This window comes from Megalobrama amblycephala, linkage group LG3 (genome assembly GCF_018812025.1).
Source record: "Megalobrama amblycephala isolate DHTTF-2021 linkage group LG3, ASM1881202v1, whole genome shotgun sequence".
Taxonomy (NCBI): Eukaryota; Metazoa; Chordata; class Actinopteri; order Cypriniformes; family Xenocyprididae; genus Megalobrama; species Megalobrama amblycephala.
In genome coordinates, this window is record NC_063046.1 from 26,376,105 (window position 1) to 26,394,766 (window position 18,662).

Genomic DNA, 18,662 nt, shown 5'->3' on the forward strand with positions numbered 1-18,662 from the left:
AGTCTTTTCTCTTCAGACGTAAACACTCCATGCTATAATAACAGCCTGCCCCGTACCCTTCCCCACCTTTCCCGCCATCAACACCTCTGATCTGACATCCCTGTCTCCTGATTCTTGTACCACATTTCATTACAAATTGTGCTTCTCTCCTCTAGGGAGGCTAATGAAGAGGCCGTCTGTTGTAGATTCTGTTTCACACGCAGAGTGGAATGGCATGCATTCCCTGTAATGCGACAAGCAATGAAGCTTTCTTTCTTTTTCTTTTTTTCTCCTGGAGTGTCATAAAGATGGCAGTTCATTAGACATCGCACTTTCATATCATCTGTCAGTGGCACCTATTGATGTAATGGCACCTCGTCTGGTGTCTTCCCGCCGGCGAGCTCTGATTTTAATTTCTTGGCCTAATGAAGCGTCGCAGCTGGGATGTGGGAGTGGTGGAAAGCGTAGCTCGGCTAAAACAGGGACTTTTTGCGCTTTAGTAAACAAAGCCACAGGGATGGAGTCTTGGCGGTGCGAATGTGATGATGTCTCGTCTCTCCGACTGATATGAGGGAGGGAAGAAAATGGGCCATTTGTATTCTGTGCACAGCGTCTCCTCTATCTTAGATGTCCCATTACTTTTGCTAAGGAAAGGCTATCATGGCTTTCTGCATTAAAGAGATCATTCCCTCTCTCTTCCTCTCTCTGTCTCTTTGGCAACAATAATATAGCCTAATTTGCTGACATATCGGATGTTGGGTCGCATGGTGTTTGCTGTGCTCAAGCCGTCTTTTACACAAATGAGACACCTCAAATGATGTACGTGGCTCATAACATGACAAACTGTCATGTGTGTCATGAACAAGCAGAATAAAAACCTATAAAGCTAAAGAAATCGCTGGTGCTGATGATGGGATCCCATCCTGCGTCCTATCCTAGCCGTTTTTCCAGCTGTGTTCAGCCAATAATCATCTTAAAGCAGGAAGGCAAGTGAGAAATTGCCGTGTTTTCTATGGTAGTTGGTTAATTACAGAGTGTCTCATTATCCTGGATGACACTGATTAGCTTCCATCTTATTTCTGTTGATTGGACTTAAGGTGTGTATGTGTGTGCGTGTGTGCTCCGGTTCGGGTTGATTGGGTTAATCAGTAGAGCAGCGGATAGCTGGATGGGAGGCTCATTCTAGCAGAGAGTTAGCTCTTTCCTCTCTCTGATCAGCAACAGGCCCCGTCCCATCGCACATACTCTTTCAAATTACCCGTTCCACCCATTCTTTTCATTTTCAGGCTCATCTCATCCATCACGCACACTCTGGGAGGCCAGTCGTAGTCTTAGATGTGTTATAGCATCTTTTTGTATGAGTCACACCACATGTTCACCTGGTCTGCCTCATTGAACTGTCAGGTAGACATTTACCACGAGCAGGATGATAAATGTGCAGAGTCTGTGTTAGAAAGGCCTGACTGATTCTCAGATGAGCTCTCACATCCTTTTAAACAATGAGCGGCGTACATAGGCTCTCTAGGCACTGCCAGAGGAGTTGCCCAAACCCTCCCTGACCTGTCAGAGAGTCCAGATGGTGGGGAAATACTCTCACATTGTATGGCGGCTTAAAATATAATCTGTTTACTAGCCTTGAATTATTGACTTAAACCTGTTCGCATTTCTCTAAAAGCTGCTGATAAGCAGGACATTTTGCCAGTCACATCCAGTCGGGCTTATTCCTCTGTAAATTTGGCATGGTGCTTTTTACATCCCTCTCTGTGTGACCCTGCCGGCCTCCTCCATTCTTCTGTCAACATTACAGTCAAGGGATGCCGCCACATCTAGCGTAATGATGTGTGCTATGCTCTTTGCGAAATGGTACAGGTCGACAATGCCAGGCTGGTTTGCCGCCAACAGTCTTCACTGGCCAGCAGCTAATACCGCAAACACCTATTCTCCACGGCAGCTGGTTCAGGTTATTTTTAAACTTTGGAAGGATGTTTTCAATGTAGATCAAACCTGCTCATATACAGGCTTATCATCTATATGCCAAGTTTGGCACATGCAAGCAGCTCTCTTTCATCTGAAAGCAGGACATGTCTCACCTTCTTATGCTTGATAGCTTTACTGGCTAAATCATCTCTCAGTCTTTTTTCACACCAAGACGATTGTTCACTGTGAAAATTCAGTGCAATAAATATTTAGAATGAATGGCTGTTAATGTGTCTGTTCAGGCCGACAAACATTTCCATGCTGTCAATGCAACAGAATTTTTTTGCGAAGAGGTGTTGTAATCTCTTTTCCATAAAACTGCAATTAAACCTGACCAACCAATAAGATTTGCATTTCTGGTTACATGCACTGAGCCACTGCTGTTACTTGGTCACTTGGCACTTATGAAATAAGTAGTAGATGAAGAATCCGAAAGCAGCTCTCTTTTATCTGTACTCTTATATTTGGTGTTATTTGATAAACGTCATGGTGAATAAAAAAAAATCTGAAATGGAAAGTTGTGCAGCACTTTGTGTACTGGGGTAACCTGCATATTTCTGCCTTTCCATAAGTGCCACCTACTGTCAGAGAGTGAATTTGCATTTTCATTCAGCCCATCCCAAGTTTTATACGCATTGGTCTGAACAGGCCTTGAGTTGTATGAGATTTGAAAACGGCCATCTTTAGAATAGTAATGATCTCAACCACGCGTCAATTTGACTGTAGATATCAGCTAGGGGGTCTTGAGTAGACCTGTTGTGTGCTCACCACAATGTCAGCCCACAGCCTTGTGATTTCCATCTACCCTCCCTAATAAATCAATAAGGCTTAGCATTAACTGGCAGTCAGCACTGATATAAGTCAATTTACACAAGCAGACACGGAGTGATGGAAGCCGATTGTAGATGGCCACAAGGGCAGTAACTGTTTGCATAATCATTACTATGTGGAATGAAAAGAGTCTTCAATTCAAAGGAATTCAGCTGGGAGTTAAGGCCATTCTGTGTGAGTGGCTTCTTAAGAGAGAGAGAGTTTTGTTTCTGTGTTTCCGGGCTTATAATAGTAGAATGAGTTTGAAGGACTCTGGGATAGCTCTCACACAAAGAACCGAACCGAATGTGTGGATGCATTTTATTGTGTCCGAACATGTACCAGCATGTACACCCACTCAATGTCTTTCATAAGGGCCATTTGTTTTATTTGAATTGGTATTGTGGTGCTCTACCATAATGACCCTAGTTTAGAAATGGTTTGCCAAGCATGTCCAATTTAAAACCATGTCTGTATTTCCACTTAGTTATAATGAGCCATCAGTAAGTGTGCCCATAAGCTGTCATAACATCTCATAACCTATTTTAACAGCCCATCAGTCAGAAATGCTTACTTAGGACCTGTGGTGGAGGTTGAGGTCTGGCTCAGCAGTCCTATGGGAGGGAAACACTCCAGGAGCTTGAGACACCATTAAACGTTTATTAACTAAGCAGTTATTTTGAAGTCTTTAATTTTTTGAAGGGGAGTTAGATTTCCAATGGTTTGAAGGTTAGTTACAGTCAAACCAAAATTTATTCAGACACCTTGAACAATTCATTCATTAATACAGTTCATTCACTGTAGTTTAAAAAAAGGTAGTAATAAAAGGTGTAGGAACAAATCAGCTCAAATGAAATAATTAATTTATAGGGAATTATAAAGAGTCATTTAGTTTACGACCGAGCAACTGAATCGTCCAGCATTCATTTGCACGGGCCATAATAAGCTCTTGTAGTGGAAATGAATATCCAACTATTGTGAAAACACTAATTAGAGCGCGTTAACTTTAAGATTGACAGTTTAAGACATTAAATTTTCAAGCACATAATACAAGACACTTTCTTTTAAAATCTACAGGAGACTTTATTGATTATTCTAACACAAACTAATCTAACACAAAGACGCACACACACAAACATTCATACACGTTGCAGAAAGAAATGAAATGAGAGAGAACGAGTTTTAAGAGAGAATGAAATGATGAGCATGATTTCTAGCAAAGTATGCACTTCAAAGATCTGACCTGAACAAATCATGAATCACAGTGATTTAATGCACCAGTTCAGCTTTAGAATCTAGAGGTACTTGCTTGTCGACTTTAAAATGGGGATCTCCTCATCGGCGTCCTTGGCTTGGAGAAAAGGGTTTTTCCGAGTCGATGATTGGTTATTTAAAACCAATCGCGTTTGAGCGTGCTGGCAAATGAAATGAAGTCTCTTGTAGTGGCTGGAGTTTAAAGTTGAGGCGGCAAAAGTCGTTGGTTAAACTTTGCGGCAAAACTTAACTTAGAACTTGCTTAAAACACGAGACTCTCAACGGAAAAGAAAGTTAAAGTAAAAGAAAAGGAAAGTGAGTAAGAAATTAGATGGCTTGAATGAGCTGCTTGTCTGTCCTTTGTCTTAAGCCAAAAATCTTCTTTGTTCCAGGATTACTTACTATGGTCTTCAGCTTAGTTCTTGTCTTAGTCTTTTATTGTCTTAGATATGTGACTATTTAAACTTAGGTGTTTGTCCCACCTCTTTGAGGATTTCTGACCAATCAGGTATCATCTTGTTTCAAAGGTGGCTTTTTCTCTGCCCCAATCATAAACTGAGTGTTACCTCCGGCCTCTGGAATTGCCCGTCTCGGCAGACAGTACAGTTTAGACATGATTGCTATTAAACGCAATATGATACATTTTACACAGATTTCATTTAAGCCATAATTTGAACATAAATTAGAGATTTAAATACATTCCAAACAAGACACACTTTCGATCAATCATTCAAAAGTTATCACATTTACACGAATTGTGGGTGTTCTAAAGCATAACTGGTTACATGTAGCATGTGTGGACATGATATAAAAATTATGCAGTTGAAAGGTGTTTGATAAGTCCGATTCAAATTGTTTGGAACAATTCGATGCAGTTTTAGTTGTAGAAACAGTCTCTGTATCAGTCTCGGTTTTTCTGTAAAGTTAGGTCACTCAGAGAAACAGGCCTGCATTGTCTCTGTCTCTTTTGATGTGGAGATCAAAGGCTCTTTATCTTCTTGGGCTTAACTTATGTTGTCTTTTCAGCCATTTCGTTTTTACAAATGGCTTAAAAGTTTGCCACCTTTCCTTCAGTCAGGAAGCAAGGGTGCCATAAAAGTACCTAGCATGAGGTTGTTCTGTAGACTGACTGGAGCCGAAAATTAGTTTCTATGAGCTTGGGTTTCTGGAATTATGTTTTGAAAGAATCATCTGAACGATTCATTTGTCTGGTTCGTCCATGGTTCCCACAAAGTTCATGATCTCTGACTTAAAATGTGTCAGGAAAAAAAAATTATCTTAATTATGTCAGATAACACTTAAGCAAAACATGGTCAGGTCAAAGTGTCTGAATAATTTTTGGTTCAACAATTTTTATCAGTTTTAATGGTATGAATAAAATTGATACTGTATGAAATTTTTGGGGGGTATAATATGTCACAGTTTACTTTATTTTGCTAACCTCACTTACATAAATGAACTACAGTGTCCTGCACCCACTAGTCAAAATATATCAAAAATATCAAAAATGTCTGAATAATTTTTGGTTTGACTGTATATTGTTAATTGTTTGAAATTTGGCTATGTTGTGTTTTTAACTGTTTTATAAATTTTGTTATTGTTATATTTTTAACAATATGAACGGCATATCAAATATTTTTAAACCACAGTTCAACAGAAATAGTCCTAGATGCCCTGTCAACTGCTTAGCGGGAAATGGTGCTGCAATATAAACAAACATTGCAGGACTCTTACATTTGCTTATAATGAGGCGGCTAGGCCTACAGTGCACGCCATGACTCATGAGCTAGACTTCTACTTTCCTTTTCAGGAAAGAGGAGACTAACATCAGTTAGTTCTTGTTTTTGAGATAATAGCAACATTAGCTTTAGAGATATTTGTATACAAATACAAAATAGTTTGTACAAATACACAAATCAGACCTTTCTTGCCTGTTTTTCAGCATTGCTGATTCTGGTTGTGTGCCAAGGATCAGGAGAAAACCTTATTAGCAACCATTACAGAACGCTCTGCCTTCTTTCTCTTGCTTTCTCTCCTTACCACTCTCCATATCCCCGTCCTTATATCTCTAGCAATCTCTCTCCCTGCTCTCTCTGTGCCTCTATCTCCATGGATGCAAACATGCAGAGATGCACCTGGCTCTCTGTTTTACATTCATGAGTGAGTAAGGCCTGTAGCATCTGTGCTTGTGCAACCCCCACACACGTGCAAATGACCGAGTCCAGAGAGTGAGAGGACCAGGGGTGTGAAGTAACGAATTAAAAATACTCACGTTGACTTCCGGTTGGGCAGCGAAGCACGATGGCAGGTTAAACTGCGAGCTCCCTTAAGTCAGTTTTAAAACTCCGCTAAACTTGATATTTATTTATTGAAAATTTCCATGTGTTGAGAGATGAGATGAGGGACCAAATCTAAAGCTAAAAGAAACCCCGAAAAGCAAGATAAAGGCTCCAAATGAACAGAAACGGACAGTAGAAGATGGTGACCGAGAAACTACAGAATCTCTGCGCACGGGTTTAAACCGTATAAGTGAGCAGATACTGGTATATCGCAACGAGCTGAAAGCAGAGCTCGGGACGTTTAAAGATGAGATTAAAACTCAGATGAAACGTGAGCTAGAGGAGTTTAAAGAGGACATCAATCAGAAATTCATGTTAATATCACAAGAAATAACGGAACAAAATGCAAAAGTCAAGGCCACTTTGACACATGTTGAAGAGTGTCAAATTGTACTTTAAGTAGTTAAAAAATTGTGTACTTTTACTTGAATACATTTTAAGTGATGTATCTGTACTTTTATTCCTCTATTTTCCCTTATTACATGCTTGTTTTAATTTTATTTTTATCCATCAACGTGATTGGATAGGGAAAGAGTAATCAGTCTCGTGACTCAAATCAAATTGCGCATTGAATCACTGCTGTTAATCGTGGTTGCTGTGGAAGCACATCCATTGACATACAAGTATCAATTCAATTGAGATATCAGCTTCATCTAAGCTGAAGAATCATATTGAGGTAAATTTCAGATTTCTGCTTACTAAATGAACTGTAGGCAATCCTATCTGGGGCCTGAAATTTGGTGTGAGGTTGCAGGTATTGCGTACAGTGTTAATAACTCTCGAAAATGCCATGTTCATAATGTGGGAAATTCCCACTCCCATTTATTTACTTCAGCATATAGAGAGATGCGCGATCTGCACGGTCGCATCTTTCCCTCATGCCAGTCCAGCAGCAGTCGGCAGCTCATTGACACTTGATAAATTTAGAATGTGAAAGTGTGTTGGGGATATTTTAAAACGCTTAATGTGAAAGAACAGCTTATCATGGCTTAATAAATTGGAGGGCCAAATTAAGTATGGATCTTATTGATGACCCATGGCGTTATACTGCATCTCTGTCAGTGCGTGATGTGATAAAACTACAGCTTGTTAATAAACAATGTTTTGGTTTGATCCATTTCATACAGTTTGCCTTAATTTAGCAAGTGCATTTGCGCAAAAATATTTTTCAAGTTCAACATTTTTTGTTCCAGTCAGTTGTGGATGCTGCCGATAGAGCAGCTTATTTGCTGAGACCGCCGCGGCCCCGCAAAGAGTGCATTTATGTAGTTTTGTTGTTGTTTTTTTATTTGAAAACGTTTCACCTGAAATACTTCCATATTTAATGTAAAAATGGTTTCTTACCGATTATATTATCAGCATAACAATTTGAGTAAATGTAGTTGTGTAAAACATAGGGAGCCCCCCCTTTTAGAACAATGTGCATTTACTGTACGTTTAAATTGTAACATTCAATGGAATGGAATTACATTGTATTTCGTGGTATCTCACTATCTTAGCACATTTCACTGCATTAGGTGAGGTAAACTGTTTGATAATATTGGTGATTCTCATTTCTTTATCACAAAATGCTACTGGCACTTTTGGGGAGAGATTGGTTCTTTTTAACCCCTCTCTAGTGTGTGATCTTGAACTCTCATATGATTTTTCTAAAGGTGTTTGTATTCTTTGCACTGTTCTGAACATTGATATTTTATGTGCAACAGTAGCTCACTCTGTTTATTAAGGCCTTACAACTGATTTTAAATCTATTTTTTATTCATATTATTATTGAAATAGTGATGAGTGTACTGAAAATAACTTTTCCATCTTTTCATCTCTGTAATAGTCTTTCCGTGTTGTTTTGGTGTATTTTAAAAAGTTGGCAGTCAAAATTAAAACAGTTGGATGATAGACATTCTTCATTCTTTCTGACAAACAACAAAAGATAATGCAAATTACATTATGTACACTTTTCTGCATTTTTAGATTGCTGTGTTCAGTGTTCATTATAAGGGGGTAGAATCCGTAACTCAGTACTCACTACTGAGTACTTTTAAATTAGCTACTCTTTTACTCTTATAGTAATTTTTACTTTATTTTGTTTTATTTTTTACTTTCACAAGCCACAGCCAACAAAACTAAACATAACTCTGACAATTTTAAACAAATTAAATGTTGTACTTTCTGTGTTATACATCATACAGTGATTCATGTCAAGGGCCACATTACACTGTGGTGTGAATATAATTAACTTAGAACTGCATTGCTTTTCATGTTTTTGTGTAATTACTTTTATGTTTATTTCAGAAAAAATACCTTAATCTATATTTAAATCAATGAAAGTTGCATTTAGGTTTGCTGTTAATATGCTTTTCTCAGAAAGTTGAAAGTTATGAGAATGTATGGATGTTTTGCAGCACCTTTTACATTAGCAGTGATCTAATGCATATCAGCTCATGTAACTGAATTGTCTTTCTTTGCATCTTCAGTGGGTGCCAGTGCTGACAGACTTCAGATGGAAGGATTCTGTGTGGGGCTTTGTGCCCCTTCAAGGTAGTTCCGCTTCGGAAGAACTGCAAATTCCCATCACCCTGCACTTAGGAGACTATAACTTAGATGGCTTTCCCGATGCCCTCGTCATCCTCCGTAACACCAGCAGTGGCAGGTGAGTCAGCATCAAGTACAAGTAATGTTGTTTATTTATATCAATAATTACTCAATAGGAGCAAAAGTAATGATACAAATGATTGTTTGAGTAAGAGGTCTTCCTGTGAAATTACTATTCATATAATGAGCAGTGGTTGCATAGGATCTGATTAAAGTTCAGAGCAAGCACTGGTGATTATGGTAGTGGCATGGTGAAAATAAGTATATGAATAGAGTCATTATGAAATTAATTGTATCATTATGCAAACAGTCACCCTTGTTGTGACACAACACAAGGAGAGGAGTGATGCAAGAGAAGAACTCATTCCAAAGAGCCAAATCCCTCGCTCTGCTCCACAGAAGCTTTGTTGAAAGTTACTTAAAGGGTTAGTTCACCCAAAAATGAAATTTCTGTCATTAAGTACTCACACTCATGTCATCCCAAACCCGTAAGACCTTCATTTGTCTTCAGAACACAAATTAAGATATTTTTGATGAAATCCGAGGGTATCTGATCCACACATAGTAAGCAACGACATCGAAAGACAAACGAATGTCTTATAGGTTTGGGACGACATGAGGGTGAGAAATTTCTTTTTTGAGTGAACTAACCCTTTAAGAAAATCTGTCAAAGTACTTGTACATAGTTATGACCCACCTCTGGACAGCAATGGCTTCTGTGTTAAAATGTAAATCACTGAGTCGGTCTCATTTACAGCAATTAAATGAATTTTTATCAATATTGAATAGTAAAGAAAAGAACTGGGTTTTGTGTTTTAAAAGTAAAAACTCTCACCACCATGAAACTTTGAAATTGCATTCCTAAACCTCAAAAGTGCTTATTACTTTTTTCCACTTGAACAAGATTTTTACTTCCTAAGAAATGAATGAAGGCTGAAACTCAACCTTTATTATTTTTCCTTTTATCCAAATATGATCTTTAAGATTCTGCTACAGTACCTGGTTTTCAAAGCGCTGCAGCTCTTTTTCCATCCTTTTTTTCTCCTTGAAAGAATTTGAACTTTCAGTTGGTGGTTTCTTGGATGATCCTGATAAAGCAAGAATTTGGGCAAATCTCTACACTTTTTGCGGCATTTTAACTTTAACCTCTCCATTTATAGTATTAGTCAAGGTTTCTTGTACAAAAAGCAGTTTAGTTTTACATGATCATATTCCTCCCTCTTTCTGACCATGTTGCATTCTGGTTCATATAAATTTGCCATCACAACCATGAACATTTTTGAATGACCAATTTTTTCAGCTTTCTGTAAATGGTCTGGATGGACTGGGGTAATAATTTACATGGTGTTGCAGTATGTCTATCATGCATCAAACCTTTAAAAAATCTTTAAAATAGCATTTTTCATTATACATATCACTTTATTCACTATTTTGTTAACAATAAATAAATGGCAGGGTAAAGGCTTGCTGAGTGTCAACAAAAGAAAGAGCTGGTACTTGTCTCCATCTGGCCTGACCTGAGTGAGGACAGGCAGGCCTGAGAGAACAGCAGGAAGGGCATGGATGGATTAACAGCTCTCTGATTGAGATAAGATACCAGAGGCTCTGTCGCTGGCCTCCAGGTGACTATGAGAGATGCTTTTAGAAAACAAAGACAACTTCACGTTATCCTGAAGGACAGGAGATTTGTGTCCTTACTCAGAGAATCATATGAAGTGGTTTAGCCACACACAAAGATTCCTAGAAAACACTTTTGTTTTTTATGATCTACTTATTTTTAGTCATTAGTCTTCATGCTTAATACATTAGGTCGACCTAATCTTTAAGTCAGCAGAGGCTTAACCTTCCCCTCGTGTCATAAGTCTTTAGTGCTTGCAGTAGTCTCCTCTAATCATCCCACAGCCAGTCTCATCATCAGCACTTCAACAGTAATCTGGCAACATGCATCCAGAGACCTCAGAGATACACCAGAGTTTGTTCAAATCGGCCTATTGTCATTACCGACGCCTCTAATGGCTCAGATGCCAAGGAGAGTGATTTGATTCTCATCAGCCAGGAGCTGGATGTTAAAACCTCCTCTACTCACAGCTGGCCACTTTCTTATCTCACATCAGTCTGTGCTTGGATCACTCTAAACACTCCCATGAACCTTCTCATTTAAGACCGCAGCATCTTTCTCTGAATCTTTGATCTTGATGTGGTTTACCTCACCTTCTGCCATTATATCATTAAGAACACGGTTGCCTTTTTTCATTCAGTTTTTCTTTTCCTCTTTCCTGTTTCTTTTTTCACACTCTTGTTGGAATCACTTTGGCCACATACACACACTGCAGCTAAATTTGTTTGTCAGTTCACCTTTTAGTGCTTAATCCAGTTCTGTACACACAGTTCAGTAATTTACAGTAGCTGTCTACAACCGAATGAACTCCCGAAAAATGCAGAGAGTGACAACCGCATTTTAAATATATGCAGTGTGTACTGAACCGAACCGAACAGCTAGTTGTTAATGATGTATTTTAACATGCATAAGACATGTGTCTGTCTTTTGTATGTGCGTAAATCACAGGAAAGCGGAATGAGCTGTTGCCAGATCTTACTAGAAAACCAGCAAACAAGAACAAGCCCACAATAAACCGAAATAAATCCAAATGCTTTATGCTGAAAATAAGATCAAAAATATTGTAACCCGCACCTGCTCACTTTAATAACTTCATAAAATCAATCACTTTATGAGCCAAGCTTAAACAACAAGCCCAAAAACAACAGGCTGTCTGAAGCAGCCTTTCCAAGCATAAGCCAAACACAAAGCCGCTGTCGACTGTAGTTAAAATTGGTGAACATATACGAGTCTTGTTGTTGCTGTGCTATTTCTTTGGTCAGAATAGCAGAGACCAAACACGTGAGATGGCAAAGCGTTGCTTGGTTACCACAGCGTCAGTCATCGCAGTTTCGGGAGTGAGTCGTGTTCTGCACACACATGGACCGGTAATTTAGAGGACTAAATTGCGGTTTTCAATCCTGAAACTTTACAGTGTGTGTGGTGGCCTTTAAGAGACTTGCACCCTTTGCTTTTTATTATTCAAAACAAGTGAAAAGTATTTCATACTCACTTTTTTACAGATAGAATGTGTATTTGAATGTTGAGCAGGGACCAAATCAATATCTCTAAAATAAAAAAGACAGCATTTCGTTGACAAATACAGGTTTTTGTATGTTCTTTGGCTGGGTTGGATATATGGGCCTAATGTGTGTCTGAAGGGGGCAGTATGCATGATTATATCCACCACACGCATGGGTGTATTTCTGTTTAAAATGAGTGACTGATTTATATGTGAGTAATGTTGTGCCAGTTTCTTTTCTTGTTCCCCCCCAAATGCTTTAAAACAGCTCCATTTTGTCAGCAAAGGTTGTCATGGTTTCTGAGGTGATAGAGTGTGTTTGAGTTGGTGAGTGTGTTTTTTTTTTTTTTTTTTTTTTTTTTTTGAGCGAGCGAGTGGGTGGGTGAGAGAGTTTACCCAACCAGCCAGAGACATTTTCAAAGTCAAAACCATTTAAAATTGAAATGAGAGCTTCACTTCTTTTAAATGAGCCATAAATAGTCATCTGCAGATATGGTGAGAGTGTAAAGAATTTTACTTATCTAAATGTTTCTTAACCGTGGATTAAAATGTGTTTGCATTCAATTCGTATTATCTTATTGACTTTTTAGTGTTCTTCATCTCTCCATCCTCTTCATCTTCAGACTACATCAGCCTCTCTCCACTTTCTCATTGGGCTCCTGTCATTTTTAGTCTCTCTCTCTGTCATATGCTCTCTAGGCAATATAAGATAAAGGCGTGTAATTGGCAGATCAGGTGTAAATGTAGGTGCTATTTTTAGCTTCTGTTGTGCCCTTTCCTTCCAGTCTGAATGTTTGCAATTTAGTCTGAAAATGTAGATTTTAAATCACAATCAAGAGCCTGAGTGGAAAGGAAATCTTTGCCATATTAATCTTAAACTTATTTTTTTTTTTTTTTTTCTACTCTAAACTGTCAGTTTTGAAAGTTGTTTTTTTTCTTCAAGACCAGTTTGTTTGTGTGGTTGTACAGTATCCTATGCGTTTTCTTTTTTGCAAAGCCTTGCAGAACCACCAGTGGCATTTTATGCCTTATCCACCACAGTGTGGTCTTCAAGGGATACTTTACCCGAAAATGAAAATTCTGTCATTTACTCACTCTCATGTCATTTCAAACTAACTTTCTTCTGTGGAACATAAAAGAAGATATTGTGGAGAATTTTTCAACAGTTTTTTGTCTGTAAAGTTAAAGTCAGTGGGGTCCAAAGCAACACTGGACCATACTGACTTTCATACTGACTATATAGCAGTATTTAGACTTTTAGTATTCCTCCATCTAAAGCACATGGTTCTGTGTGGATGTATCACTGACTTACTGCTGGAGTGGTAATATTTAAGGGGATATCAGGCCTCGGTCCTACACTGACTATTTGAGTCCAGCCCACATGCTGACACTGATGTGTAGGAGCTCTAGAGCAGATTAAGTCACTATATGTTTCTGTAAGTCTCTCTCAGTGACTGTCTTCTGTACCTCTGACACACACACATTTTATCCTTCACTGTGTGTATATAGAGAGATCATTTTATGTTACTGTGTGTCACTTTCTGCGAAAGTGACTGTGGACAAGGAAAAGTGAAGTACAGTGTCTTTTTCAGCTGAAACAACGTCAACATTTTGAAAGATTTGAAAAGTGCTTTATAGCTTTATTCCACACCGATCTCTCTTTCTTCACTTTTAAACTAGATACACACCAGAGACAGTGTATGTAGAAGGGAATCGTACCCCTCAATATGGCAGAGGTTAGAATGGAAGTCTTGTGTTTAAGCTAAAAGAGCCAATCGCCTTTTTAAAACATTTTGATTTTGTTCAAGCAAAGATTAACTACCAACCTAATTTTTTTTTTTTGTTGTTGTTGGTTTAGTTTGTTTGTCTAAGCATGTGTTTCAGAAATCAGTTACAACACCATTGCAATTTCATGATTCTCAATATCTTTATATACCACAGCAAAATGATTTGCTATTGAATACAATACTTTTTCTTTTTTTACACTGAAAAGTTAAATATGAGTGCAAATATTTCTCAGTTCAGGAAAAAAATGTTTTATTACTCAACAGTCAGTAATAAAATAAAGAACAAAAACAAGCCACAGAACAAAGAGTGTTTTGAAGTTTTGTAGTATCTAACTGTAGAGGCTTATTGAAGCTACTAGTTATCAAGACAAGTAAGTATTTCTTTCTTTCTTATTGCTATTTCATTAATAATGGCATGATAGACAATGGCAGGTCTGTTACGCTGCATTTACACAACAAAACTGCACAGCTCTAAGTGTTTTGCCATGAGATTTTCTCCCACCTGTATGCAGGTTTTTCATTCAAATCTTGCCAAGACAAGCATTTTGACCACAATCTGCATTTAACATCAAGTGACAGCTGCCTGTCAGTCATGTGTCCTGGATTGAGTATCGAAGTACCAGAACTTTTACATCTTGAATTGCATTAATTGCATTATACATGATTGACTTATAATCTTGACATTGCAAAAATATCTGCAGAATGAATGGACATGCCTCAAAGGACAGACCTGGACTTGCTACACAGACAGACCTGATTCTGTTGGCACGTTCTCATACAATTTACACATGTTCACTATGGGCGTTTAACATTCTCTCTAGGCATGACTAGAGCGGTTACAAGAGAACAAAGTGTGCATTCTCTTTTCTGTCATTTTCTTCCACCTGCTCTGCTGCTTCTGTGTCCTTCTCCAGCTTTGTTTTCCCTCACTGCTGTTTGACTGTTGAATTCACCCTTGGTCTGATTGAGAGAGAGAGAGAGAGTGAGAGCGAGGATTGTTGAGAAGAGCTAAGCCAGCTTTTCAATCTTCTCTTTATCAGCAGATTACATGTCAAATAGCTAGCCCATCTCCAACACAGTCACTTCCTTTCCCATTCCGCTCTCCTCTGTTTTGGTGTCTTGCCCAGGTGCTCATTTGGCTTCAGATGAAATGAAGAGCGGCAGAAGAGCTTGGTCATCAGCCCTCTGACTCACAAATGAATTCGCTTTAAGAGGGCTGAGAAGAGCACTCGCTTTGTTCATCTTCTTACAGCTCTCCTCGCATTGATTTTTTTGTTCACTTCTGGCCGTGTAAATAATACACAATCACAGTTGTAAGAACAGATTGATCAGAATCCTTTAGCTTTTCCATGAACCCAAAGCTTTTCGCTTTGCTTCAGATCTCATCATTAGTGGCAGTGTGATCACGTCCCTCTGATACAGCTGTGTTAAGAAGTTGTGTAATCATTTTCCACTCAAGCATTCTGCACTGATGCAGAGATTAACCATTGTGGATGCCTCAAAAGTAAGAGAATGACCTCTGACCTCAGAGCTGAGGGTAAGATTATGTAGACAGCAGTGAAACTGCTCCATCGCTCCTCATTTTCATATGTCAGGCGAGGACGTTGTTTAGCCCGATAAAACATCTGGGCACAATGGTTTAGGATCTTTCCTCATCTAATGGTCACATTCAGTTTCAGCTTAAGTGATTACCAGGGGTTTATGTATATACTCTACTGTTCAAAAGTTTTAGATCTGTAAGATTTTTTTAATGTTTTAAAAGAAGTTTCTTCTTCTCACCAAAAGCTGCATTTATCTGATCCAAAATACAGGAATAACAGTAATATTGTGAAATAATTTTACAATTTAAAATAACTGATTTCTATTTGAATATATTTTAAAATGCAGTTTATTCCTGTCATGGCAAAGCTGAATTTTCAACATTATTACTCCAGTATTCAGTGTCACATGATCCTTCAGAAATCATTCTAATATGCTGATTTGCTGCTCATACATTTACATACATTTATTATTATTATCAATGTTGAAAACGGTGTGAACAAATTTTTCAGGATTCTTTGATGAAAAGAACATTCAAAAGAACAGCATTTATCTGAAATAGAAAGCTATTGGGTTCTGAAGGATCATGTGATACTGAAGACTGGAGTAATGATCCTGAAAATTCAGCTTCGCCATCAAAATGTATCAAAAAAGAAAAGTTATTTTAAATGGTAATATTATATTACAGCATTACTGTTTTGCTGTATTGTTGTTCTACTAACTGTTGCCTTGGTAAGCATACGAGACTTCTTACCAACCCCAAACATTGGTAGTGGTAGTGTATTTATTCATATTTGAATGTACATGAACAGCTGATCTGTTAAACATTGTATAATACAATAGACAGATCAAAACTAAGTCCATCTTAGCTTTAGGAAACACTTAATGTCAAAACGAGATGGCAACAAATTAGTTAGTGTAACCTGTGACATATCACATTGTTTAAAAAAAAAAAAAGTCTGTTCAATGCAGTGTTGTTACACTTCGTGACAGTCTCATCACTTTTTTGTTGACTTTATTAAAAAATAATGTGTATTTCTTCAAGTTAAGAGAGGAATAAATGATAAAATGGTTTTGTTTTTCTATTCATTTCATTCATTCATTATTTATTCATTGTATTCATGTTTTATTAGTCTCTCAATCAGTCTTTTTAAGCAGTACAGATCGCAACATAGAGCTGCACTCTGCCCCTGGCACACAGTTAACCATCCTCCGGAAATGAAATGGCTACTAGCTGTAATTAAATCAACTTTCTTCTGTGTCTGAGATGGAGAGAGAGATACACACATTAAACAACAGCTCATGAGAATAAAGAATGATTATGGTGAAAAGAAAAGGGCAGACGAGGAGTTTGTTTGTGCATTAAATCAAAAACAATTTGTATTTCTACACCGGAAACAAATATGTTAGCGCAGTGTGTTTTTGTATATACGTCCCTATACTTGTCAGTGACTCTGTCCTTGTGTTGGTTTGTGTGTTGAGATAGAAGAAGGGAAAAAAAACTGCATTCCCATTGCTGTGTTCTGAAGTCTCTGGCTGCGGTCGTACTTGATTGAATTTGCTGAAGGCTACTCCTGTTCCTCACCTCATCCCATCGAATGCGCCAAACCCCTACACTAACAGCCAGCAGCCCCTCCTCGGCACACAAGAGGGCCATTAACGGGGTGTTTCCCAGTTCCTTTGCGCTCCTCCTCTCTCTCGATATTTCACTAGCTCTTTCTTTCTCTCCTGTCACTTTGCTTTGTAGATCAAAGTCATTTTCCCGCCATGCAAATGACCCACTCAATAGGACCTCCGTTAAGCCGTGGGCTAATGGTCCCACCTCCTCAACATTCCAACCCATTTACGCTAAAAATTAATTAACGTTCTGCATCAACAGCCTCAGGATGCCCACCAGAGCTTGTCAGGGAAGAGGAATGATATGTTGATCTACGGCAGGGATATTTAGATAAGGGATTGTTCTCTTTTCCACAAAGTACGTAAAATTGACTCATTTCAGTTTTAATTTATGGATTTTTTAAAATAGTAAATGGCCGTGTTCCACCAATGAGGCCACTCCGTTAAGTCCTGCAGACCTAATGGATTTTAATGCAAAGGATGCCATTGAAAATCAAATTTATTTTCATTTGTCAATTCAAATAGAATCAGCAGTGGAAAGCACAGCTAAACAGCCGGAGGGGCCGTACTGAAAATCCATTTGTCATGTACGTGAGGCTGCTCCGACTCGAGCGCAGAAGAGACGGTAGCTCGGCTTTTGCTCATCTCTCTCTCTCTCTCTCTCTCTCTACACCTTTTGTCGCTCTTCTCTACCCATCACCTGAGCTGCCAAGAACACTTATCTGTTGATTAGAGTGGACTGATCCAGAAGTTACAATTATGAAGTGCTGGATCACGTTTTTTCCGACATCTTTCTGAGATCTTTATCAAGGATCTTTTTATAGCAGTTCAGATATAGTGGAGGTCCATAATGAGATGTGTGGTGGACTCTAGTTCTCTCACGCACAGGTGGAGTGTAGAGGTGTGAGCTGATCTGTAGTCAGGCAGCAGGTGGATGCCCATCTTGTGGGCCGGCAGGTGTGTTCTGGTTTAGCAAAGCTCCTGAGAGACTTTTTTACACTCTCGCTCACTCTTTTTATCTCTGTTTCTGAACTGCTCTAATCACCTCTCTGCTTCAGTGTGCCTCTCTCCAATTCCTCACCTCTCTCTCTTCGGCACTTGACTTGCACAGGTACAGAAGTGAATGCTTAGTTTCTATAAGTGGTCAGTTTTATAACGGCTGAATCCACCCTAAATGTTACCATGTTTGACTTTTATTTTAAAACATCTTCATGTCGGTGCCATGCAGGGCTCTGAACCGGTTCAAGGAACGAAAACGAAAACCGGAAACGAACGAATTTTTGACTGGAACGTAACCAGAAACGGAAACGAAATCAAATTTAATCGTTCTGAACAGAAACGCTAATTTGAAATGGCCATTAACCGGTTAATAACGTTATTTTATCGTTCCGTTTAATATTTTGATTTGGCAGTCAACCAATCACGAATTCAAATAGTACAGCCTATGCAAATGTGACACTGACGCATCCAACTTGAGTGAAATGCCCACGCTCACGCTCTAAAGTGAAATTCCCGCGCTGACTCGCTCAGCCCAGCTGTCAAGTCATCATAGGTTAGGTAAGTTACAATGGCAATGCCCTGGCATTAGTTTTTCCAATGATATATGTAACCAACCGTCTAGTAGTAGGCCTACATTTAAGTGAAAATGAATG

General features: G+C 38.6%; 1 protein-coding gene across 1 annotated transcript in view; it reads left to right on the forward strand.

The window, feature by feature from the left end:
• itfg1 (integrin alpha FG-GAP repeat containing 1) overlaps positions 1–18,662 on the forward strand; it is a 167,933-nt gene that overhangs the window by 70,343 nt on the left and 78,928 nt on the right. The window contains exon 10 of the mRNA XM_048184707.1: positions 8,831–9,006. Coding sequence (XP_048040664.1) covers positions 8,831–9,006 — 176 coding nt within the window. The remainder of the gene's footprint in view (positions 1–8,830; positions 9,007–18,662) is intronic.